This window comes from Ranitomeya imitator, chromosome 8 (assembly GCF_032444005.1).
Source record: "Ranitomeya imitator isolate aRanImi1 chromosome 8, aRanImi1.pri, whole genome shotgun sequence".
In the NCBI taxonomy this organism is placed as follows: Eukaryota; Metazoa; Chordata; class Amphibia; order Anura; family Dendrobatidae; genus Ranitomeya; species Ranitomeya imitator.
The window spans coordinates 97,807,882-97,834,059 of record NC_091289.1 but is presented as its reverse complement, the minus strand read 5'-3'; the positions used below and the strand labels follow the sequence as shown (position 1 = coordinate 97,834,059).

General features: G+C 43.8%; 1 protein-coding gene across 2 annotated transcripts in view; it reads left to right on the top strand.

Annotated features, from left to right (window-relative positions):
- DDR2 (discoidin domain receptor tyrosine kinase 2) overlaps positions 1 to 26,178 on the top strand; it is a 522,895-nt gene that overhangs the window by 307,385 nt on the left and 189,332 nt on the right. For both annotated transcript variants that reach the window (XM_069737198.1, XM_069737197.1), the window contains exon 4: positions 12,145 to 12,247. In XM_069737198.1, coding sequence (XP_069593299.1) covers positions 12,145 to 12,247 — 103 coding nt within the window. The remainder of the gene's footprint in view (positions 1 to 12,144; positions 12,248 to 26,178) is intronic.

Genomic DNA, 26,178 nt, shown 5'->3' with positions numbered 1-26,178 from the left:
CACTTCTGATTTCTGCCCCTCTAACACCTCTGGTCTGCTGGCCCCTGGAGCTCGTGTGAGAACGATCACGGGCGCTGTGTGCAGGGAATGCCAGAAGCAAACGGTCAACAAGAGTTGAATGTTTTGTTGCTAATATTAGTTCCAAGTTCTCATGTGGCATAATATTTTGCAATTTGCCTTTATAGCGAGGATCAAGGAGGCAGGCCAACCAGTAATCGTCATCGTTCATCATTTTTGTAATGCGTGTGTCCCTTTTGAGGATACGCAAGGCATAATCCGCCATGTGGGCCAAAGTTCCCGTTGTCAAATCTGCGGTTGTGCTTGGTTGAGGGGCAGTTGCAGGCAAATCTACGTCACTTGTGTCCCTCAAAAAAACAGAACCCGGCCTTGCCACGCCACCAATTTCCCGTGCCCCCGGGAAAGCTTCCTCATTAAAAATATACTCATCCCCATCATCCTCCTCATCCTCCACCTCCTCTTCGCCCGGTACCTCGTCATGTACACTGCCCTGACCAGACAATCGCTGACTGTTATCAAGGCTTTCCTCTTCCTCTGGTGCAGACGCCTGATCCTTTATGTGCGTCAAACTTTGCATCAGCAGACGCATTAGGGGGATGCTCATGCTTATTATGGCGTTGTCTGCACTAACCAGCCGTGTGCATTCCTCAAAACACTGAAGGACTTGACACATGTCTTGAATCTTCGACCACTGCACACCTGACAACTCCATGTCTGCCATCCTACTGCCTGCCCGTGTATGTGTATCCTCCCACAAAAACATAACAGCCCGCCTCTGTTCGCACAGTCTCTGAAGCATGTGCAGTGTTGAGTTCCACCTTGTTGCAACGTCTATGATTAGGCGATGCTGGGGAAGGTTCAAAGAACGCTGATAGGTCTGCATACGGCTGGAGTGTACAGGCGAACGGCGGATATGTGCGCAAAGTCCACGCACTTTGAGGAGCAGGTCGGATAACCCCGGATAACTTTTCAGGAAGCACTGCACCACCAGGTTTAAGGTGTGAGCCAGGCAAGGAATGTGTTTCAGTTGGGAAAGGGAGATGGCAGCCATGAAATTCCTTCCGTTATCACTCACTACCTTGCCTGCCTCAAGATCTACAGTGCCCAGCCACGACTGCGTTTCTTGCTGCAAGAACTCGGACAGAACTTCCGCGGTGTGTCTATTGTCGCCCAAACACTTCATAGCCAATACAGCCTGCTGACGTTTGCCAGTAGCTGCCCCATAATGGGAGACCTGGTGTGCAACAGTGCGGATGGAGTGTTTGTGCGACTGCGGTCTGTGGACGAGCTCTTGCTTCTGCAGGAGGACGAGGAGGAGGAGGAGGAGGAGGGGGTGCGAACGGCTACAGACAACTGTTTACTAGACCGTGGGCTAGGCAGAACTGTCCCAAACTTGCTGTCCCCTGTGGACCCTGAATCCACCACATTTACCCAGTGTGCCGTGATGGACACGTAACGTCCCTGGCCATGCCTACTGGTCCATGCATCTGTTGTCAGGTGCACCTTTGTGCTCACAGATTGCCTGAGTGCATGGACGATGCGCTCTTTAACATGCTGGTGGAGGGCTGGGATGGCTTTTCTGGAAAAAAAGTGTCGACTGGGTAGCTCGTAGCGTGGTACAGCGTAGTCCATCAGGTCTTTGAAAGCTTCGCTTTCAACTAACCGGTAGGGCATCATCTCTAACGAGATTAGTCTAGCTATGTGGGCGTTCAAACCCTGTGTACGCGGATGCGAGGCTAAGTATTTCCTTTTTCTAACCATAGTCTCATGTAGGGTGAGCTGGACTGGAGAGCTGGAGATCGTGGAACTAGCGGGGGTGCCGGTGGACATGGCAGACTGAGAGACGGTGGGAGATGGTATTGTTGCCGCCGGTGCCCTAGATGCAGTGTTTCCTACTACGAAACTGGTGATTCCCTGACCCTGACTGCTTTGGCCTGGCAAAGATACCTGCACAGATACAGCAGGTGGTGCGCTAAATGGTGGTCCTACACTGCCGGAAGGGATGTTGCGTTGATGACTAGCTTCATTGGCCGAGGGTGCAACAACCTTAAGGGACGTTTGGTAGTTAGTCAAAGCTTTCAAATGCATGGTGGTTAAATGTCTATGCATGCAACTAGTATTGAGACTTTTCAGATTCTGACCTCTGCTTAAGGAAGTAGAACATTTTTGACAGATGACTTTGCGCTGATCAATTGGATGTTGTTTAAAAAAATGCCAGACTGCACTCTTTCTAGCATCGGATACCTTTTCAGGCATTGCAGACTGAGCTTTAACCGGATGGCCACGCTGTCCTCCACCAGGTTTTGGCTTTGCCACGCGTTTTGGGCAAGATACGGGCCCGGCAGATGGAACCTGTGGCGATGTTGATGCCTGCTGCGGCCCCTCCTCCTCCTCTGCTTCAGAACTGCTGCCGCCTGCACCCTGTTCCCCCAATGGCTGCCAATCGGGGTCAAGAACTGGGTCATCTAATAACTCTTCTTGTACCTCCTGCGCAACTTCGTCTGTGTCACCGTGTCGTTCGGTGGTATAGCGTTCGTGATGGGGCAACATAGTCTCATCAGGGTCTGATTCTTGATCAGCACCCTGCGAGGGCAATGTTGTGGTCTGAGTCAAAGGACCAGCATAGTAGTCTAGCTGTGGCTGTGCGTCAGTGCACTCCATGTCAGATTCAACTTGTAATGGGCATGGACTGTTAACTGCTTCACTTTCTAAGCCAGGGACGGTATATGTAAAGAGCTCCATGGAGTAACCCGTTGTGTCGCCTGCTGCATTCTTCTCTGTTGTTGTTTTTGCTGAAGAGGACAAGGAAGTGACTTGTCCCTGACCGTGAACATCCACTAACGACGCGCTGCTTTTACTTTTACCAGTTTCACGAGAGGAGGCAAAAGAGCTAGAGGCTGAGTCAGCAAGATAAGCCAAAACTTGCTCTTGCTGCTCCGGCTTTAAAAGCGGTTTTCCTAATCCCAGAAAAGGGAGCGTTCGAGGCCTTGTGTAGCCGGACGACGAACCTGGCTCCACAGCTCCAGACTTAGGTGCAATATTTTTTTCCCCACGACCACCTGATGCTCCACCACTACCACTACCCTCATTACCAGCTGACAATGAACGCCCCCGGCCACGACCTCTTCCACTAGACTTCCTCATTGTTTTAAAAACGTAACCAAACTAACGTTATTTGTTGCAGTCACACAACTTACACGGTGAGCTATAACTTCAGTATGATTTAGCTACCCCTTTACAGGTTGGTGAGACCACAGCGAAAATCAGGCCCAATGTTACACACTCTTTTTTTGGTGGCTGCAAATTAGAGAGATGCCCCACACGCAGGACTGTCACTGAAGCACAAATGTTAATATTAATGTCACACTATTATTTTTTTTTTATTTTTTTTTTTTTCAGGAACACTTTAGAAACCCCCCAAAAAAAAAAATAGATTTTTGCAGGGAGAATTTAGAAAACAAATGTAACAAACTATATGCTTTCTATGGGCCACTGAGTGAGAGATGACGCACACAGGAATCAGGAGTGGCACACAAGCAGAAAGGCCAATATTAATCTCCCACTGTTTTTTTTGGTTGTTTTTTTTTTTTTTTTTTCAGGGAGACTTTAGAAAAAAAAATAATAAAAAAAATATGATTTTATCAGGAAGAATTTAGAAACCAAATAAAATAAAATGATTTTTTCAGGGAGAATTTATAAAACAAATAAAAACAAAAATAGGCGTTCTATGGCCCACTGACTGAGAGATGACGCACACAGGAGTCAGGAGTGGCACACAAGCCCAGAGGCCAATATTTTTCTACCAATGATTGATGTAGTTATTTTTTCTGGTAGATTTTGGAACCCAAATCAAGGAAAAAAAATATAGGCTTTCTATGGACCACAATTGGAGAGAGAGAGAGAGAGAGAGAGAGAGAGAGATGGCACACCCAGGAGTCAAGACTGGCACACAAGCAGAAAGGCCAATATTAATCTCCCACTGTTTTTTTTGGTTGTTTTTTTTTTTTTTTTTTCAGGGAGACTTTAGAAAAAAAAATAATAAAAAAAATATGATTTTATCAGGAAGAATTTAGAAACCAAATAAAATAAAATGATTTTTTCAGGGAGAATTTATAAAACAAATAAAAACAAAAATAGGCGTTCTATGGCCCACTGACTGAGAGATGACGCACACAGGAGTCAGGAGTGGCACACAAGCCCAGAGGCCAATATTTTTCTACCAATGATTGATGTAGTTATTTTCTCTGGTAGATTTTGGAACCCAAATCAAGGAAAAAAAATATAGGCTTTCTATGGACCACAATTGGAGAGAGAGAGAGAGAGAGAGAGAGAGATGGCACACCCAGGAGTCAAGACTGGCACACAAGCAGAAAGGCCAATATTAATCTCCCACTGTTTTTTTTGGTTGTTTTTTTTTTTTTTTTTTCAGGGAGACTTTAGAAAAAAAAATAATAAAAAAATATGATTTTATCAGGAAGAATTTAGAAACCAAATAAAATAAAATGATTTTTTCAGGGAGAATTTATAAAACAAATAAAAACAAAAATAGGCGTTCTATGGCCCACTGACTGAGAGATGACGCACACAGGAGTCAGGAGTGGCACACAAGCCCAGAGGCCAATATTTTTCTACCAATGATTGATGTAGTTATTTTCTCTGGTAGATTTTGGAACCCAAATCAAGGAAAAAAAATATAGGCTTTCTATGGACCACAATTGGAGAGAGAGAGAGAGAGAGAGAGAGAGATGGCACACCCAGGAGTCAAGACTGGCACACAAGCAGAAAGGCCAATATTAATCTCCCACTGTTTTTTTTGGTTGTTTTTTTTTTTTTTTTTTCAGGGAGACTTTAGAAAAAAAAATAATAAAAAAAATATGATTTTATCAGGAAGAATTTAGAAACCAAATAAAATAAAATGATTTTTTCAGGGAGAATTTATAAAACAAATAAAACCAAAAATAGGCGTTCTATGGCCCACTGACTGAGAGATGACGCACCCAGGAGTCAAGACTGGCACACAAGCAGAAAGGCCAATATTAATCTCCCACTGTTTTTTTTTTTTTTTTTTTTTTTCAGGGAGACTTTAGAAAAAAAAATAATTAAAAAAATATGATTTTATCAGGAAGAATTTAGAAACCAAATAAAATAAAATTATTTTTTCAGGGAGAATTTAGAAAACAAATAAAACCAAAAATAGGCGTTCTATGGCCCACTGACTGAGAGAGAGAGAGAGATGGCACGCTTAGTACTGGCACACAAGCCCAAAGGGCAATATTAATCTCCCTTTTTTTTTCAGGGAGAATTTCTAAAACCCAAAAAAAAAAAAAATAGGCTTTCTATGGCCCACTATTTGTGAGAGAGATGGGACGCTCAGGACTGGCACAGATGGCACGCTCAGGACTGGCACAGAAGCCCAGAGGCCAATATTAATCTCCCTTTTTTTCTGGGAGAATTTATAAAACCAAAAAAATATTTAAATAGGCTTTCTATGGCCCACTATTTGTGAGAGAGATGGCACGCTCAGGACTGGCACAGATGGCACGCTCACAACTGGCACACAAGCCCAGAGGCCAATATTAATCTCCCTTTTTTCAGGGAAAATTTATAAAACCAAAAAAAAAATTAAATAGGCTTTCTATGGCCCACTATTTGTGAGAGAGATGGCACGCTCAGGACTGGCACAGATGGCACGCTCACAACTGGCACACAACCCCAGAGGCCAATATTAATCTCCCTTTTTTTCAGGGAGAATTTATAAAACCAAAAAAAAAAATTAAATAGGCTTTCTATGGCCCACTATTTGTGAGAGAGATGGCACGCTCAGGGCTGGCACAGATGGCACGCTCACAACTGGCACACAAGCCCAGAGGCCAATATTAATCTCCCTTTTTTCAGGGAAAATTTATAAAACCAAAAAAAAAATTAAATAGGCTTTCTATGGCCCACTATTTGTGAGAGAGATGGCACGCTCAGGACTGGCACAGATGGCACGCTCACAACTGGCACACAAGCCCAGAGGCCAATATTAATCTCCCTTTTTTTCAGGGAGAATTTATAAAACCAAAAAAAAAATTAAATAGGCTTTCTATGGCCCACTATTTGTGAGAGAGATGGCACGCTCAGGGCTGGCACAGATGGCACGCTCAGGACTGGCACACAAGCCCAGAGGCCAATATTAATCTCCCTTTTTTTCAGGGAGAATTTATAAAACCCAAAAAAAAATTAAATAGGCTTTCTATGGCCCACTATTTGTGAGAGAGATGGCACACTCAGGACTGGCACACAAGCCCAAAGGCCAATATTAATCTCCCACTGTATTTTTATCAGGGAGAATTTATACACCCCACAAAAAAAAATACAGAAAAATGAATAGGCTTTCTATGGCCCACTATGTGAGAGAGATGGCACACACAGGGATGGCACTCTAGCAGAAATGCCAAATTGCCAATCTTAATCTCCCACCAAAAAAAAAAAAAAAAAACAGGGAATGTCCTACAATTACTATCTCCCTGCCTGCAGTAATCTCAGCCAGGTATGGCAGGCAGCTACTATCTCCCTGCCTGCAGTAATCTCAGCCATGTATGGCAGGCAGCAATAAGGAGTGGACTGATGCACAAATGAAATAAAAAGTGTGGACAAACAAAAAAGATAGCTGTGCAGAAAGGAAGGAACAAGAGGATTTGTGCTTTGAAAAAAGCAGTTGGTTTGCACAGCGGCGTACACACAGCAATGCAGCTATCAGGGAGCCTTCTAGGGCAGCCCAATGAGCTACAGCGCTGAGGGGAAAAAAAAAAAAAAAAAACTTCCACTGTCCCTGCACACCGAGGGTGGTGTTGGACAGTGCAAATCGCTGCAGCACAAGCGGTTTTGTGGTTAATGGACCCTGCCTAACGCTATCCCTGCTTCTGACAAAGCGGCAGCAACCTCTCCCTAAGCTCAGATCAGCAGCAGTAAGATGGCGGTCGGCGGGAACGCCTCTTTATAGCCCCTGTGACGTCGCAGACAGCAAGCCAATCACTGCAATGCCCTTCTCTAAGATGGTGGGGACCAGGACCTATGTCATCACGCTGCCCACACTCTGCGTTTACCTTCATTGGCTGAGAAATGGCGCTTTTCGCGTCATTGAAACGTGACTTTGGCGCGAAAGTCGCGTACCGCATGGCCGACCCCGCACAGGGGTCGGATCGGGTTTCATGAAACCCCGACTTAGCCAAAAGTCGGCGACTTTTGAAAATGTTCGACCCGTTTCGCTCAACCCTACCTTTCACGTATCTTTGCTCAAACCTGTTATTTTTAACCGCTTTCATCCATCTTCCTGTATCTCTCCTCAGCCCGCTCGTGCTGATAACGTTTTTGAGGTGAGGGATATTTTGGCTATGAAGAGGGTTCGAGGAAAAAAATTCTTTTTGGTGGATTGGATGGGTTTCGGTCCCGAGGAGAGATCTTGGGAGCCGCTGGAGAATATTAATGCACCTCGTCTTCTAAACAAATTTCTATCTAGTTTTGGGAGAGGGGATCTTAAAGAGGGGGGTACTGTTATGGCCACCGCTGCTCGTCCGCGTCGCGCCGCTTCTGGCCGCCGGCGCGCTGCCCCTGCTTGCGCTGGCCGCACTTCATTCGGGTCCCGGCACGTCATTCCTCCTGCGGCGCCGGCTCCTTCCGCCGCTGCTCGTCCCCGCCGCATTACTTCCGGGGGACGGCACGCTCGTCGTCTGCTGGCCCCGCCTCCTCCTCGTTCTGATGGGGATGTTCGGTGTCTGCGCCGGCGCGCGGGGGTCTCTGGAGGGCGCCTACGCCCCTGTCTGGCTTCTCCTACTTCCGGGATCCGGCACTCCAACCAATCCCGGTAAGACCCTCACTATTTCAGGCCACCTCCCCTGCTAGGAGGTGCCTGAGTGTCAATTGCTTTTTGCTTTGTCTCTGGCCTCTTCTGCTCTTGTGCTCGTACCTTCCGGTACTTCTTGTGTTCCTTCCGCCTGTGTGTCTTTACATTTTCCCGTCATCCCTTCCGTTTTTGTCTTTGCAGCTTCGCCTTCGTCTCCTGCTTCCCTCCAGTTCAGCTTGTCTGCCTGTCTTCGTGTCTTCCATTGTGCTCCAGCTTCCCTGCCTCCGTGTATCCCGCTCCTGTGTTCCGTTCAGTGTCTTCCTTTATTATTTCTTCCTGAGCCGTCCCTTCTGGTATCTGCTACCGTGGTAGGGTCTTCTTCGGGTCTGCCCCAGCCAGTCCCTGTATAGGGGTTGGTTAACACCTGGTCCGCTCACCCGGAGGTAGTACCTTGCCACGGTCCAGAGGGTCCACTCTCGCTTTCGTCTCAGATAGCGTAACACCAACCAAGTATTGAGTGAATTTACTTAACATACATTTAAGTAGGCAAGCATTTCGGATTCTAAAAAAAATTTTCAAGCAGGTGTTATAATGTTTTCTAATTTACTGAGATAATGACTTTCAGGTTTTCATTGGCTGTAAGCCATAATCATCAACATTAACAGAAATAAACACTTGAAATAGATCACTATGTTATGACTTTATATAATATATGAATTTCACTTTTTATATTGAAGAACTGAAATAAATTAACTTTTGATGAAATTCTAATTTAGTAAGAAGCACTTGTAAGTAGTATTCTGCTGTTCTTATCAGTCTTCATAACCAGTAAACAAGTTTTAATCAACTAATATGTCATTTAACACTCACCAAAGGGGCAAAATCGATATCCGACAATCACTCTTTTGGTACTCTCTTTCATACCTAAAAATGGCAAGCATTTGCTGTATGTATCTGTTTTCCATTTTTCAGCATTTTTTAATTACGTGTTTTAGTCCTTTTTTTTTGGGGGGGGGGGGATATTTTTTTTTAGGATGAATACATTTGACATTCCATTGTTAATGCAAGCCTAAAGGAGGTGTCACAGTCAAGTGGAAAATGAGTAAAGTAGGTCGCCTTTACTAGACATTTGACTCCTAGAATCCCCTTAACATAAGTTACCATCATGAGTTCTTGGTGCCTTTCTGACACTACATATTTTTCTTGCTCTAAAAAAATGCAGCTTATTACAGTTCTAGGAGAATGATTTGGATTTATAGAACTCTCATTCCCACTGTGCTTTTTTTCTACGTGTAAACTGACTTGTGATGTGTTTTTGAAATCTGCAATATGTAAATTGCTATTGCGGTAAATACAGTTAGGTCCATATATATTTGGACAGAGACAACATTTTTCTAATTTTGGTTATAGACATTACCACAATGAATTTTAAACGAAACAATTCAGATGCAGTTGAAGTTCAGACTTTCAGCTTTCATTTGAGGGTATCCACATTAAAATTGGATGAAGGGTTTAGGAGTTTCAGCTCCTTAACATGTGCCACCCTGTTTTTAAAGGGACCAAAAGTAATTGGACAGATTAAATAATTTTAAATATAATGTTCATTTCTAGTACTTGGTTGAAAACCCTTTGTTGGCAATGACTGCCTGAAGTCATGAACTCGTGGACATCACCAGACACCGTGTTTCCTCCTTTTTGATGCTCTGCCAGGCCCTCACTGTGGTGGTTTTCAGTTGCTGTTTTTTGTGGGTTTTTCTGTCTGAAGTTTAGTCTTTAACAAGTGAAATGCATGCTCAATTGAATTGAGATCAGGTGACTGACTTGGCCATTCAATAATATTCCACTTCTTTGCTTTAATAAACTCCTGGGTTGCTTTGGCTTTATGTTTTGGGTCATTGTCCATCTGTAGTATGAAACGACGACCAATCAGTTTGGCTGCATTTGGCTGGATCTGAGCACACAGTATGTCTCTGAATACCTCAGAATTCATTTGGCTGCTTCTGTCCTGTGTCACATCATCAATAAACACTAGTGACCCAGTGCCACTGGCAGCCATGCATGCCGAGCCATCACACTGCCTCTGCCGTGTTTTACAGATGATGTGGTATGCTTTGGATCATGAGCTGTACCACGCCTTCGCCATACTTTTCTCTTTCCATCATTCTGGTAGAGGTTGATCTTGGTTTCATCTGTCCAAAGAATGTTCTTCCAGAACTGTGCTGGCTTTTTTAGATGTTTTAGCAAAGTCCAGTCTAGCCTTTTTATTCTTGATGCTTATGAGTGGCTTGCACCGTGCAGTGAACCTTCTGTATTTACTTTCATGCAGTCTTCTCTTTATGGTAGATTTGGATATTGATACGCCGACCTCCTGGAGAGTGTTGTTCACTTGGTTGGCTGTTGTGAAAGGGTTTCTCTTCCCCATGGAGATTATTCTGCGATCATCCACCACTGTTGTCTTCCGTGGGCACCCAGGTCTTTTTGCATTGATGAGTTCACCAGTGCTTTCTTTCTTTCTCAGGATGTACCAAACTAGATTTTGCCACTCCTAATATTGTAGCAATTTCTCAGATGTTTTTTTTCTGTTTTCGCAGCTTAAGGATGCCTTGTTTCACCTGCATGGAGAGCTCCTTTGACCGCATGTTTACTTCTCAGCAAAACCTTCCAAATGCAAGCACCATACCTCAAATCAACTCCAGGCCTTTTATCTGCTTAATTGAGAATGACATAACGAAGGGATTGCCCACACCTGTCCATGAAATAGCCTTGGAGTCAATTGTCCAATTACTTTTGGTCCCTTTAAAAACAGGGTGGCACATGTTAAGGAGCTGAAACTCCTAAACCCTTCATCCAATTTTAATGTGGATACCCTCAAATGGAAGCTGAAAGTCTGAACTTCAACTGCATCTGAATTGTTTTGTTTAAAATTCATTGTGGTAATGTCTATAACCAAAATTTGAAAAATGTTGTCTCTGTCCAAATATATATGGACCTAACTGTATGTGTTTTGCTTGCGGATTTTTCCCATAGAATTGAATGAATTGAAGAAAGTCTGCAGGTAATTAATACATGTCCTAACAGTGCATTTCACAAAGGAAGCAAACTAAAAACAAATGTAATTTGCAAATGACTTTATTAATAAAGTTTTATCAAAGCTAAATAACAGGAGTCATCCAAAACAAAGTTAGTTTTATTTAAAACATGACAAAACATAAGGACACCAAAACAGCAGCTGAAAAAATGCACTAAAAATGCAATTAAAATATGCAAGTAACCTAATTTATCCACTTGATCCAGAAATGCTGCTGAAAATCTGTAACCAAAAATACTCATTATGGAAACTTAGCTTCAAAATTATGATTTGCGATATAAAAACTGTGACTACAAATACAAACAGGAATTCTAGGTTAGGAGTTTCAATACTTAGCAGAAAAAAGGGCAGTGGTGTTTACTTGCCCAGGTCCCAGAACTGATGCAGCAAACCCATGTAATAAAGATGGCAGCAACACAGGTGGAAAATACTGATGAGACAACCACTCACAGCCTGACAATTCATAGAGGGGGTGATTGCTGAGTATATGATTGCACAAAAGCAGCTTGCAGAGGGCATTGGTCACACACAGGTAATACACAGTGCCTGGCTTACAGCCTTTTAGTGATGCCCATACTATTAAATTAGGCGGGCTGCCCAGCACTATATAAGTGCACCCCATGAGGACAGAGACCCTAGTTTACAAGACCAAAAATTCTGGGCTTGACTGCACCCTGCAAAAAATATACATATTATATGAGGTATTGGTTGATATTTTGACCAAGATATACAAGCTCGCAACCCGCATCAAGGGTCCTCACTCTAAAATTAAAAGCAAAGTCACAAAAAAGGGAAAAAATCCTCCAAAAATTCAAGAATTAACATAACCAAAAAGGGCATCAGTGCTTCCCTGCACAGGTCTCAGAACTAATGCGCTATCAGGATGCAGCAAACCCATATAGGAAAGATGGCGGCAACATGGGTGTGCTGCATCCTGAGAGTGCACTAGTTCTGAGACCTGGGCAGGTAAACATTGCTGCATTTTTTGCTGTGTTAATTCTTGAATTTTTGCATGATTTTTATGGCTTTGTTTTTAATTTTACATTTTTCAACACACACAAAACTTTATTTAAACAGCATTATATAACAAAGTCCATACATAAGAATAAATATTTGATCGGTACACTACCTTTATATAACACATAGTAGCATACAGAAGTGTACCGTGTACTGCTCTTGAGTCTTTAGTTTTTAACATCTCTTTTCATTACAGCGGTTTGCCGTTATCCATTGGGCATGACTGGAAGACAAATTCCAGATGAAGACATTAGTGCATCCAGTCAGTGGTCAGAATCGACTGCAGCCAAATATGGGAGGTAACTACATTATTCACTGCACGCTTCATTAGCTCTTGTCAGTCTTCAGGATATTTTGAAAAAAATGTGTTTTCAAACTGTGAGTTGTTGATAATAGTTGTCTATAATTTACAAACATGTCAACCCCATTACATCAACATCTGTTGTCATCACTTGCACTTTGCCCCAAAACAACTGCAATCCCACAAACCATTGGATATTAGTTGTAACTGCTAACTGCTCTGCGTTATAAACTTCTGTGAAGCAGATGGGGGTTCAAAGTGCTCACCACACATCTAGATAAGTTACTTAACGGGTCTAGTTCCCAAAATGGTTTCCACTGTTTAGGCACATCAGGGGCTCTCCAAATGCAACATGGTCTCCGATCTCAATTCCAGCCAATTCTGCATTGAAAAAGTCAAATGGTGCTCCTTTTCTTCCAAGCTCTGCCGTGCACCCAAACAGTGGTTTACCCCCACATATTGCATGTCGGCGTGTTCAGGAGAAATTGCAGAACAAATTTTGTGGTTCATTTTCTCTTTTTACAATTGTGAAAATAAAAAAAAATTGGCTCTGAAGTAAAATGCTTGTAAAAAAAAAGTTAAATGTTAATTTTTTCCTTCCACATTGCTTAAGTTCCTGTGAAGCACGTGAAGAGTTAAAGGGAACCTGTCACCCCGTTTTTTCAAGATGATATAAAAATAGCGCTGAATAGGGGCAGGGCTGTGCTTTAAATTAGTGTATTTTTGTAGCCTTTATTCCCCACCTTTGCTGCCGAAATACCTTTGTAAAGTCGCCGTTTTGGGCTGTCACTCACGCTGGTCTGGTCATATGGGCGTGGTGACAGCGCTGTTTCTCCCCCAGATCTCCGTTCGTGGCGTAGTGGTGTGTGCATGCCCAGCAGGCGAATCCAGTGCGCAGGTGAAGGAAAAAAGCGCGATCTGCGCTATTCCGCGGTTTATTGGTGGGCGCGGCCATCTTTGTGAGGCCGTGCGTGCGCAGATGGTACTTCTCGGCTTCAGGAAAATGGCCGCGGGATGAGGCGCGTGCGCAGATGGAGATCGCGGCGGCCATTTTCCTGAAGCCGAGTTTGCATCTCGGCTTCAGGAAAATGGCCGCCGCGATCTCCATCTGCACACGCGCGGCATTCTGCGGCCATTTTCCTGAAGCCCCGGGAAGCCGAGAAGTACCATCTGCGCATGCGCGGCCTCACAAAGATGGCTGCGCCCACCAATAAACCGCGGAATAGCGCAGATCGCGCTTTTTTCCTTCACCTGCGCACTGGATTTGCCTGCTGGGCATGCGCACACCACTACGCCACCAACGGAGATCTGGGGGAGAAACAGTGCTGTCACCACTCCCATATGACCAGACCAACGTGAGTGACAGCCCAAAATGGCGACTTTACAAAGGTATTTCGGCAGCATAGGTGGGGAATAAAGGCTCCAAAAATACACTAATTTAAAGCACAGCTCTGCCCCTATTTAGCGCTATTTTTATATCATCTTGAAAAAACGGGGTGACAGGTTCCCTTTAATAATCTTCTTGAATGTGGTTTTGAGCACCTTGAGGGGTGCAGTTTTTTTTAGAATGGTGTTACTTTTAGGTATTTTCTGTCATGTACACCCCTCAAAGTGACTTTAAATGTGAGATGGCCCCTAAAAAAAATGATTTTGTAAATTTTGCTGTAAAAATGAGAAATCGCTGGTCAACTTTTAACCCTTATAACTTCCTAACAAAAAAATTGTTTCCAAAATTGTGCTGATCTAAAGTAGACATGTGAAAAATGTTACTTATTAAGTATTCTACGTGACATATCTCGCTGATTTAAGAGCATAAAAATTCAAAGTTTGAAAATTGCAAAATATTAAAAATATTCGCCATATTTCTGTTTTTTCATAAATAGATGCAAGTAATATTGAAGAAATTTACCACAAACAAAAAGTACAATATGTCACAAAAAACATTCTCGGAATCAGTGGGATCCATTAAAGCGTTCCACAGTTATAACTTCATAAAATGACAGTGGTCAGAATTGAAAAAATGGCCTGGTCATTAAACTGCAAATTGGCTCTGTCACTAAGGGGTTATTGTCAGATTTGACTATTATGAAACTACCAAATAGAGGGCACCATCAATGGATATTTATGTGCTCAACCTGCAGCATGTCAGATATAAATCATACCAAAACACAAGAAAAGAAAAAGAAACATGCATAAACGCAGGGATCAACAAAAGTGACAATTTTATTTATTACAGACCCTTAGACCACACACTATACACTTAAAAACATTTAAAAGCCAAAAGTACAAAAGATTTACCCAAGAAGACTAATAATGCACATGGAACATGATCCCCAACAGATCTACCTCCAAATTGGCATACTGTCCTATAATAACTCTAGCCTAAATGTATTGGTATCCAATATAGACAACAGAGTACAATTGTGCAAATAACTATCAAGAGTCACACTCTGCCATAACACTAGCAATGTTGTAACATTAGAACCAGCATAATACCCGGCTAAAGGACAGAACAATGTTACTATACATGTATGAGAATACATATTACCACAATAAATTCCCAATGGACATGCTCATACTTAATCATACCGCTGAGGAAGATAAGGTGAAAGGGAACCAGCCCCCATGCGGCCCACCCAACGCGTATTGTCACATCAATGACTTCATCAGGGGTAAAGATAGTGTAGTGACTAGTGGATCCCAATTCTTATAGTACTTACTAATTGTACGATGCTCTGCAGCTGCAGGGAGTCTGTCTCTGGAGTGCAAGCGCCAATCAGATTGCCTTAATTGCTCAGCGTCCCGGAAGTTGCCACTGCGCATGGTCAGTGGTTGCCTAGGTAATGCGGCAATGCCGCTCTACATCATCATAATAGTAATTATAATGACCGCTCATATGCAGCTATCCCTCGGTGCATGTTGATGATAACTGATGCACCTATCAATCCAGACCAAACCGTGCCACAAGAGGCTAGATTATATAAAACGTCGCCGTCACTTTGTTGTGAGCCCCCAGGGCACAATAGCGCATACCCGGAAATTCCAGCATGCTCCGCAATGCTGAGTACATGGTAGATTTGACTATTAGTAATCATTATACAACTAATAACCGACATCATAACTCTTTCTGATACTTATGCTTCATACAGTATGTAAGAATGGTGACTCTATGAGACAAAACAATGGATTAATATAAGATATTTGTTACACACACATAAGCCTATAGTCTGTTACATACATATATATTTATACCCAAGCTGGCGACTACAAATGTATATATATATATATATATATATATATATATATACAGTACAGACCAAAAGTTTGGACAATTGTAAATTCACACTGAAGGCATCAAAACTATGTTGAAAAATAAATGATGGTCCAACTAAACGCAAACCGGATGGAATAGCATGCCACTGCAAGATGCTGTGGTAGCCATGCTGGTTCAGTATGCCTTCAATTTTGAATAAATCCCCAACAGTGTCACCAGCAAAGCACCCCCACACCATCAAACCTCCTCCTCCATGCTTCACAGTGGGATCCACGGAATGTAGAGTCCATCCGTTCACCTTTTCTGCATCTCACAAAGACACGGTGGTTGAAACCAAAGATCTTAAATTTGGACTCATCAGACCAAAAGACAGATTTCCACTGGTCTAATGTCAATTCCTTGTGTTCTTTAGCCCAAACAAGTCTCTTCTGCTTGTTGCCTGTCCTTAGCAGTGGTTTTCTAGCAGCTATTTTACCATGAAGGCCTGCAGCACAATGTCTCCTCTTAACAGTTGTTTGTAGAGATGTGTCTGCTGCTAGAACTCTGTGTGGCATTGACCTGGTCTCTAATCTGAGCTGCTGTTAACCTACGATTTCTGAGGCTGGTGACTCAGATAAACTTATCCTCAGAAGCAGAGGTGACTCTTGGTCTTCCTTTCCTGAGGCGGTCCTCATGTGAGCCAGTTTTTTTGTAGTGCTTGATGGCTTTTGCCACTGCACTTGGGGACCCTTTCAAAGTTTTCCCAATTTTTCGGACTAACTGACCTTCATTTCTTAAAGTAATGATGGCCACTCGTTTTTCTTTACTTACCGTATTTTTCGGACTATAAGACGCACCGGACTATAAGGCGCACCCAGGTTTTAGAGGTGGAAAATAGGGAAAAAAATATTTGAAGCTAAAAAATGTGGTAAAATATTTAATAACATAAATGACATACCGTACTATTATATGTGGTGTTATTATATATAATAGTATGTTATTATGTTGGAAGCTGTGGGACCAGTGCGGTGTCTGTAAAGCACTATATGAAGATGCTGGAGGGTGAGTATAAGAATGGGGGCACAGGGCTTATATTTAAAGCACCACTCCAGCACTGCAAAATAACACTGGAGTGCTGCTTTAAAATCCCATGGGAGAACTATAACTCCCAGCATGTCCTGCAGATCCTATGACATGCTGGGAGTTATAGTTTACCAAAGGAGTGGCAGAGTGCTTTAGTGTGTTTTGTAAAGACTAACCTCTTAAATGTGGCAGCCAGCCACACTGTGGTGAGGTTAAAACTGGAGCATCCCATGACTGCTTTCCTTTCCACAGCACAGGTTATGAGGAAGCTGCAGATTCTAGTGGAGACTGGAGAGCCTGAAGGACCTGTGATGATGTCAGGAAAAGGGAGGGCTCTGAGCTGCCATGTGATGCTCCAGCCCGCCCACTCCTGACATCATCACAGGTCCTCCTGCACAGAACTCAGCGTCCAGCCCAGGCATGGCAGGCAGGTATGCAGCGATCTCCTCTCTCCTCTGGCCCCTGCTGCTGTCTCCTCTCCCCCGGACACACAGACCTCCCCAGCTTCTGCAGGAATCAGTGCTGGAGAAGCCATGTGTGTCCCTGCTTAAGCATTTGCTGCTCCCGGCTCACTGCTCAGCTGATAGGTGGGCGGGGAGCCGCTAATGAATATTCACTGCACTTAATCATCGGGAGCACATGGTTTCCCCAGCACTGATTCCGGGCAGCAGGGACATCCTGAAGTGGGATAACAGTGCGATCCCACTCACTGCTGCCCCCCTCCCCACATGCTACATCCGTACCATAAGACGCACCCACACTTTCCTCCCAAATTTGGAGGAAAAAAAGTGCGTCTTATGGTCGGAAAAATACGGTAGCTGCTTTTATCTTGCCATAATACAAATTCTAACTGTCTATTCAGTAGGACTATCAGCTGTGTATCCACCAGACTTCTGCACAACACAATTGATGGTCCCAACCCCATTTATAAGGCAATAAATCCCACTTATTAAACCTGACAGGGCACACCTGTGAAGTGAAAACAATTCCCGGTGACTGCCTCTTGAAGCTCATCAAGAGAATGCCAAGAGTGTGCAAGGCAGTCATCAAAGCAAAAGGTGGCTACTTTGAAGAACCTTTGAAGAATTAGTCTGAGGATGGAAAGCCGAAGAAAAAGACAAATCAATGCCCATCTTAGCAAAAAAGGACCGCCAAAACCTCGAAAAACTGGGAACCTCTGTCTGAGACGATGTTCTCCGGAATGCCATGCAAACGAACCACATGCTGGAAAAACAATGGCACCAAATCAGAGGAGGAAGGCAATTTAGACAAGGGTACCAAATGGACCATCTTTGTTATGGACCTGGTGGTTAGGAGCACCCGGAACGACCTGATGGTTAAACTCACACAGGACAAGCTCTGGGAAGTGGGAACTCTGCTGACCGCAACCCCTAATCCTATCACACAACTATAAATAGCCGTGGAGCGTACCTAACACGACCTAGACGCCTCTTCACAGCCTAAGAGCTAACTAGCCCTAAAGATAGAAAATAAAGCCTACCTTGCCTCAGAGAAATTCACCCAAAGGAAAAGGCAGCCCCCCACATATATTGACTATGAGTTAAGATGAAGTCACAAACACAGAAATGAAACAGGTTTCAGCAAAGGGAGGCCAGACTTACTAAACAGACTGAGGATAGGAAAGGTATCTTTGCGGTCAGCACAAAAAACTACAAAAGACCACGCATAGTGTGCAAAAAGACCTCTGCACCGACTCACGGTGCAGAGGTGCCACTCTGCATCCCAGAGCTTCCAGCTAGCAAGACAAAATCATGGTAGCCAACTGTACAAAGAAACAATGAACAAATAAATAACTAGCAGGGACTTAGCTTCTGCTGGAGTAGACAGGTCACCAGAAAGATCCAGGAGCAAACTGAACCAGTACAAGAACATTGACAGCTGGCATGGAGTAACGATCTGAGTGGAGTTAAATAGAACAGCCAGCCAACGAATAAACTACGTCACCTGTGGAAGGAACCTCAGAAGCAGCAGCTCCACTCACAGCCACCAGAGGGAGTCCATGGACAGAACTCGCCGAAGTACCATTCATGACCACAGGAGGGAGTTCGAAAACAGAATTCACAACAGTACCCCCTTCCTTGAGGAGGGGTCACTGAACCATCACCAGGGCCCCCAGGATGATCAGGACGAGCCAGATGAAATGACACAGGATTAAGAACTTCAGAAATCTTATATGGACCAATGAAACGAGGCTTAAACTTAGGAGAGGAAACCTTCATAGGAACATGACGAGATGACAACCAAACCAGATCCCCAACACGAAGTCGTTGACCAACACAGCGCCGGCGGTTAGCGAAACGTTGAGCCTTCTCCTGGGACAATGTCAAATTGTCCACCACATGAGTCCAAATCTGCTGCAACCTGTCCACCACCGTATCCACACCAGGACAGTCCGAAGGCTCAACCTGCCCTGAAGAGAAACGAGGATGGAAACCAGAATTACAGAAAAAAGGCGAAACCAAAGTAGCCAAGCTGGCCCGATTATTAAAGGCGAACTCAGCCAAAGGCAAGAAGGACACCCAATCATCCTGATCAGCAGAAACAAAGCATCTCAGATATGTCTCCAAAGTCTGATTAGTTCGTTCGGTTTGGCCATTTGTCTGAGGATGGAAAGCCGAAGAAAAAGACAAATTAATGCCCATCTTAGCGCAAAAGGACCGCCAAAACCTCGAAACAAACTGGGAACCTCTGTCCGAGACGATGTTCTCCGGAATGCCATGCAAATGAACCACATGCTGGAAAAACAATGGCACCAAATCAGAGGAGGAAGGCAATTTAGGCAAGGGTACCAAATGGACCATCTTAGAGAAGCGATCACAAACCACCCAAATGACCGACATCCTTTGAGAGACAGGGAGATCTGAAATAAAATCCATGGAAATATGCGTCCAGGGCCTCTTCGAGACCGGCAAGGGCAAAAGCAACCCACTGGCACGAGAACAGCAGGGCTTAGCCCGAGCACAAGTCCCACAGGACTGCACAAAAGAACGCACATCCCGTGACAAAGAAGGCCACCAAAAGGATCTAGCCACCAAATCTCTGGTACCAAAGATTCCAGGATGACCAGCCAACACCGAACAATGAACCTCAGAGAAAACTCTACTAGTCCATCTATCAGGGACAAACAGTTTCTCCGCTGGACAACGGTCAGGTCTATCAGCCTGAAACTTCTGCAGCACCCGCCGCAAATCAGGGGAGATGGCAGACAAAATTACCCCCTCTTTGAGAATACCCGCCGGCTCAGGAACACCCGGAGAGTCAGGCACAAAACTCCTTGACAGGGCATCAGCCTTCACATTCTTAGAGCCCGGAAGGTACGAAACCACAAAATCAAAACGGGAGAAAAACAGCGACCATCGAGCCTGTCTAGGATTCAACCGTTTGGCAGACTCGAGATAAGTCAAATTCTTGTGATCCGTCAAGACCACAACGCGATGCTTGGCTCCTTCAAGCCAATGTCGCCACTCCTCGAATGCCCACTTCATGGCCAACAACTCTCGATTGCCAACATCATAATTGCGCTCAGCAGGCGAGAATTTTCTAGAAAAGAAGGCACATGGTTTCATCACCAAGCCATCAGAACTTCTTTGCGACAAAACAGCCCCTGCTCCAATCTCAGAAGCATCAACCTCGACCTGAAACGGGAGCGAAACATCTGGCTGGCACAACACAGGGGCAGAAGAAAAACGACGCTTCAACCCCTGAAAAGCCTCTACAGCCGCAGAGGACCAATTGACCACATCATGCAGATTATGCAACACCAAAAAGCGAATATCCTCCTGATGTGCAGGAGCCATGCACATGGTCAATTGAGTCCAGTACTGAGGCTTATTCTTGGCCAAAGGCGTAGCATCAATTCCTCTCAATGGAATAGGATACTGCAAGGGCTCCAAGAAAAAACCACAGCGCCTGGCAAACTCCAAGTCCATCAAATTCAGGGCAGCGCCTGAATCCACAAATGCCATAATAGAATAGGACGACAAAGAGCAAATCAGAGTAACGGACAAAAGATATTTAGACTGTGCTGTACCAATAGTGGCAGACCTAGTGAACCGCTTAGTGCGCTTAGGACAATCGGAGATAGCATGAGTGGAATCACCACAGTAAAAACACAGCCCATTCCGACGTCTGTGTTCTTGCCGTTCAGCTCTCGTCAAAGTCCTATCACATTGCATAGGCTCAGGACTATGCTCAGAGAATACCGCCAAATGGTGCACAGCTTTGCGCTCACGCAAGCGCCGATCGATCTGAATGGCCAAGGACATAGACTCACTCAGACCAGCAGGCGTGGGAAATCCCACCATGACATCCTTAAGGGCTTCAGAATGACCCTTTCTGAAAATTGCCGCCAGGGCACACTCATTCCACTGAGTAAGCACAGACCACTTTCTAAACTTCTGACAATATACCTCCGCTTCATCCTGACCCTGACACAAAGCCAGCAAGATTTTCTCTGCCTGATCCACTAAATTTGGTTCATCATAAAGCAATCCAAGCGCCAGAAAAAACGCATCTACATCACGCAATGCAGGATCTCCTGGCACAAGGGAAAATGCCCAGTCTTGAGGGTCGCCATGCAACAAAGAAATAATGATTTTTACTTGTTGAACGGGGTCACCAGAGGAGCGGGGTCTCAAAGCAAGAAACAGTTTACAATTATTTTTGAAATTCAGGAACTTAGATCTATCCCCAGAAAACAAATCAGGAATTGGAATTCTAGGCTCTAACATCGGATTCTGAATCACAAAATCTTGAATGTTTTGTACCCTTGCAGTGAGATGATCCACACAAGAGGACAGACCTTGAATCTCCATAGCTACACCTGTGTCCTGAACCACCCAGAGGTTTAGGGGAAAAGAAAGACAAAACACACTGCAGAGAAAAAAAAATGGTCTCAGAACTTCTCTTATCCCTCTATTGAGATGCATTAACACTTTGGGCCAGCTGTACTGTTATGGACCTGGTGGTTAGGAGCACCCGAAACGACCTGATGGTTAAACTAACAAAGGACAAGCTCTGGGAAGTGGGATCTCTGCTGACCGCAACCTCTAATCCTATCACACACACTAGAAATAGCCGTGGAGCATACTTAACTCTGCCTAGACGCCTCTTCACAGCCTAAGAGCTAACTAGCCCTAGAGATAGAAAAAAAAGCCTACCTTGCCTCAGAGAAATTCCCCAAAGAAAAAGGCAGCCCCCCACATATATTGACTGTGAGTTGAGATGAAAGTCACAAACACAGAAATGAAACAGGTTTCAGCAAAGGGAGGCCAGACTTACTGAACAGACTGAGGATAGGAAAGGTATATTTGCGGTCAGCACAAAAAACTACAAAAAGACCACGCAGAGTGTGCAAAAAGACTTCTGCACCGACTCACGGTGCGGAGGTGCCACTCTGCATCCCAGAGCTTCCAGCTAGCAAGGCAAAATCATGATAGCAAGCTGGACAAGAAAACAATGAACAAATAATTAACTAGCAGGGACTTCGCTACTGCTGGAGTAGACAGGTCACCAGAAAGATCCAAGAGCAAACTGAACCAGTACAAGAACATTGACAGCTGGCATGGAGTAACGATCTGAGTGGAGTTAAATAGAGCAGCCAGCCAAAGAATAAACTAAGTCACCTGTGGAAGGAACCTCAGAAGCAGATGCAGCAGCTCCACTCACAGCCACCAGAGGGAGTCCATAGACAGAACTCGCCGAAGTACCATTCATGACCACAGGAGGGAGTTCGATAACAGAATTCACAACACTCCCACTCCCGACTCCAAGACTTCTCCCGTGCTGTGCCAATCCTCTGGAATGCTCTACCCCAAGATATTAGGACCATCCATAATTTGCATAGTTTTAGGCGCTCGCTCAAAACACATTTGTTCAGAGCGGCCTATCACGTTCACTAATCAAAGTCATTTTATGTTTGTGTGTGTGTGTAGCCCATTCACTATCCCCATCTATTCCCCAACCTCTGAAGATGGCTGGACCATGATTGTAAATACATCATTGTAAATACACACCTGTACTTTGCATCTCCCCCACCTCATTGTAGATTATAAGCTCTCACGAGCAGGGTCATCTTATTTTGCTTTAATTATTGTATTGTTAACGTTGTTACTTATGACTTTTGTGTTTGAAACTGTTAAACTGTAAAGCGCTGCGGAATATGTTGGCGCTATATAAATAAAGATTATTATTATTAAAAATCTCTAAATGAGAAGGTGTGTCCAAACTTTGGTCTGTACTATACTGGGAGGTATGTATCACAGGGATGGATGCTCCCTGCGATGCAACCCGGACTATTTTGTCTTTAGTGCACATGAGCACTAAGATGTCATTTAGTGCACCTGGGTCTGGGTTGCGGGTAGCTATGAGAGATGGGAGGGTCTGGCTGCCCATATACCTCACCTCTGAGTGGCGGCGCTAACTGTACGCTTTTCTCTGCAGGAGTTTGAGGACCTGCAGTGATGTCATGATCACATGACAGTGCATGTGATTTTACCTCACCTGTGGGTGTGGTTACAGGCTACCTAAAGGAGGTGTGTTTAGCACATGGTAGTGAGTGTTTGGGAGTCTGCCAGTGTGGACAGACTTCCATGTGTCCCGGCTGGACACTACAGAGAGACCGTGTTTAGGCTGTGGAGCCTGCGTGCTGGACATAGCACAGCCTGTGTGCCCACAGACCAGAGAGAGTGGAGCTCTACTATTGACACTGAGGATATATCTGTCTGATGTAAGACTGTTTACTGTTTGTTCTTGTTTCTATGGTTTATGGAGAGAATAAACCAAACAGACTGCTTTAACCCTTTCACGACATGCGCTGTAATAGTACGGCGCATGTCGTGTCTCCCCCTTTGATGTGGGCTCCGGCGGTGAGCCCACATCAAAGTCGCGACATGTCAGCTGTTTTGTACAGCTGACATGTGCACGCAATAGCGGCGGGTGAAATCGCTATTCACCCGCCGCTATTAACCTGTTAAATGCCGCTGTCAAACGCAGACAGCGGCATTTAACCGGCGCTTCCGGAAATGATGTCATCGCCGACCCCCGTCACATGATCGGGGGTCGGCGATGCATCAGGAAGGTAACCATAGAGGTCCTTGAGACCTCTTTGGTTACTGATGTAGGCCTGCTGTTAGCGCCCCCCTGTGGTCGGCGCTCACAGCACACCTGCATTTCTGCTACATAGCAGCGATCTGATGATCGCTGCTATGTAGCAGAGCCGATCAGGCTATGCCAGCTTCTAGCCTCCCATGGAGGCTATTGAAGCATGGCACAAGTAAAAAAAAAAAATGTTTTTAAAAATATGAAAAAAATATAAAAAATATAAAAGTTTAAATCACACCCCTTTCGCCCCATCCTAAATAAAACAATAAAAAAAAAAACCATACCTACACGTATTTGGTATCACCGCATTCAGAATCGCCCGATCTATCAATAGAAAAAAAGCATTAACCTAATCGCTAAACAGCGTAGCGAGAAAAAAATCCGAAACGCCAGAATTACTTTTTTTGGTCGCCGCGACATTGCATTAAAATGCAATAACGGGCGATCAAAAGAAGATATCTGCACCGAAATGGTATCATTAAAAACGTCAGCTCGGCACGCAAAAAATAAACCCTCACCTGACCTCAGATCACGAAAAATGGAGACGCTTCGGGTATCGGAAAAGGGCACTTTTTTTTTTTTAAGCAAAGTTTGGAATTTTTTTTCACCACTTGGATAAAAAATAACCTAGACATGTTAGATGTCTATGAACTCGTAATGACCTAGAGAATCATAATGGCAGGTTAGTGTTAGTTTTAGCATTTAATGAACCTAGCAGAAAAGCCAAACAAAAAACAAGTGTGGGATTGCACTTTTTTGCAATTTCACCGCACTTGGAATTTTTTTCCCGTTTTCTAGTACACGACATGGTAGAACCAATGGTGTCGTTCAAAATTACAACTCGTCCTGCAAAAAATAAGCCCTCACATGACCATATTGACGGAAAAATAAAAAAGTTATGGCTCTGGGAAGGAGAGGAGTGAAAAATGAAAACGCTAAAACGAAAAAGGGCCGCGACTTGAAGGGGTTAAGTTGAAAAACTGTGCCAAAGTGCTTGAATCCCTTGCCAAGCGAGTGTCCCCCAAGACACGTAGTATGTGAAATGCTACTATATATATATATATATATATATATATATATATACACATATATATATATATATTAGCACGACAAAGTCCAGAATGCATATAGGACTGGCACTTCAAATCAACAATACAATTTCTAATGACTGTAGTCAGTAGAAATTAGAAGAGATCCAGTAATATTAAAAGCTAATTATTTATCAACAATTCATTAAAATATAATCAAAGGACAAATGAAAACAAGCAGAAAAATGACTCACACTGAAGGTAACAAAAACTAGTAAATACATGTTCATGAACCAGATACATCAAACCAATAGGCAGTAGGTATAAAAAATATATCAAAGTGGTAGAATAGCCTGGCACAAAAACAATTCCACTTTAGCTACAAGTGTATAAGCAACTATCAGTGAGAAAGAAAAGATTTATGTAGCCAGCAATTTAACATAAGAATTATACCAGAGGTAATCAACAGAATATTTAACAACACAATGCATCATCAAACATTTTAAAATACATAAAGTATATAAAAAGTCTAAAAATGATCCCTTTGGGGTGTAGATTGGTATTATTTTTAGACAGGCGGTGCAAAGAGATGACACCATGGGATTTTCACATGGTTGAGTGCAACAATTATCCCTGCATGGGCAGTATAAAGAGCTTTGCACTTTGCTAAATGAAGAAGCAATAGATTTTTCATTTGCCCTTCAAAACATATCCCTTTCATTTGGTAGACAAAACAGGTGTACTGTTTGAAATGTGAAGAAGTAATAGCCTCCCGACTAAAAGTGAAAAATGTATTACTTTTTGTTGTCCTCAACTATTTTCGAATCTCAAAATAATCAGGCAACTACTAAGGCTTTTTGTAAAGCCAACCAAAAATTATCAATTTTTTTTCTGGAAATAAAACATGAGTAGAGTACTGTTTTGAACATGAAGCCTTTTAAAAAATCAGGCCTGTTTAGCAGCTCATTATTGAGAGTTCACAAAAGTGAAAATACATTTTTGTTATCACTTACCAGGTGAGGTGGATCCTCCAAATCCAAGGTCTGGATGGGCACATGAACCCAAGGTGTCAGCAAAGCAGATAGGAAGAGCACACAGAACACAGACAGCCAAGGGATAGTAGATCGCAGGCAGGTAGATGAAGTGCGGAAGACCGCAAGCGGGATAAGGTCATCAGGATACTGCAGGGAGGCGAAGTTCAGGAAAACACAGGCAGGCAGCGGACGTCAGGAAATCACAGGCAGGCAGAATACAGGAAACTTAATGAAGGTGAAAGATATCAGGAAGCCATATATGCAAATTGCCTCTTCTGAGAAAAAGAGGACTTAAACTCTATAGCGCCACCTATTGGAAGTAGCGATCCTACAAGTCACAATCAACTCTTTAATGAGTCGTGCAATATGACTTAGGATTAAAGCCAAATCAGTATCTCAATTCACAGAC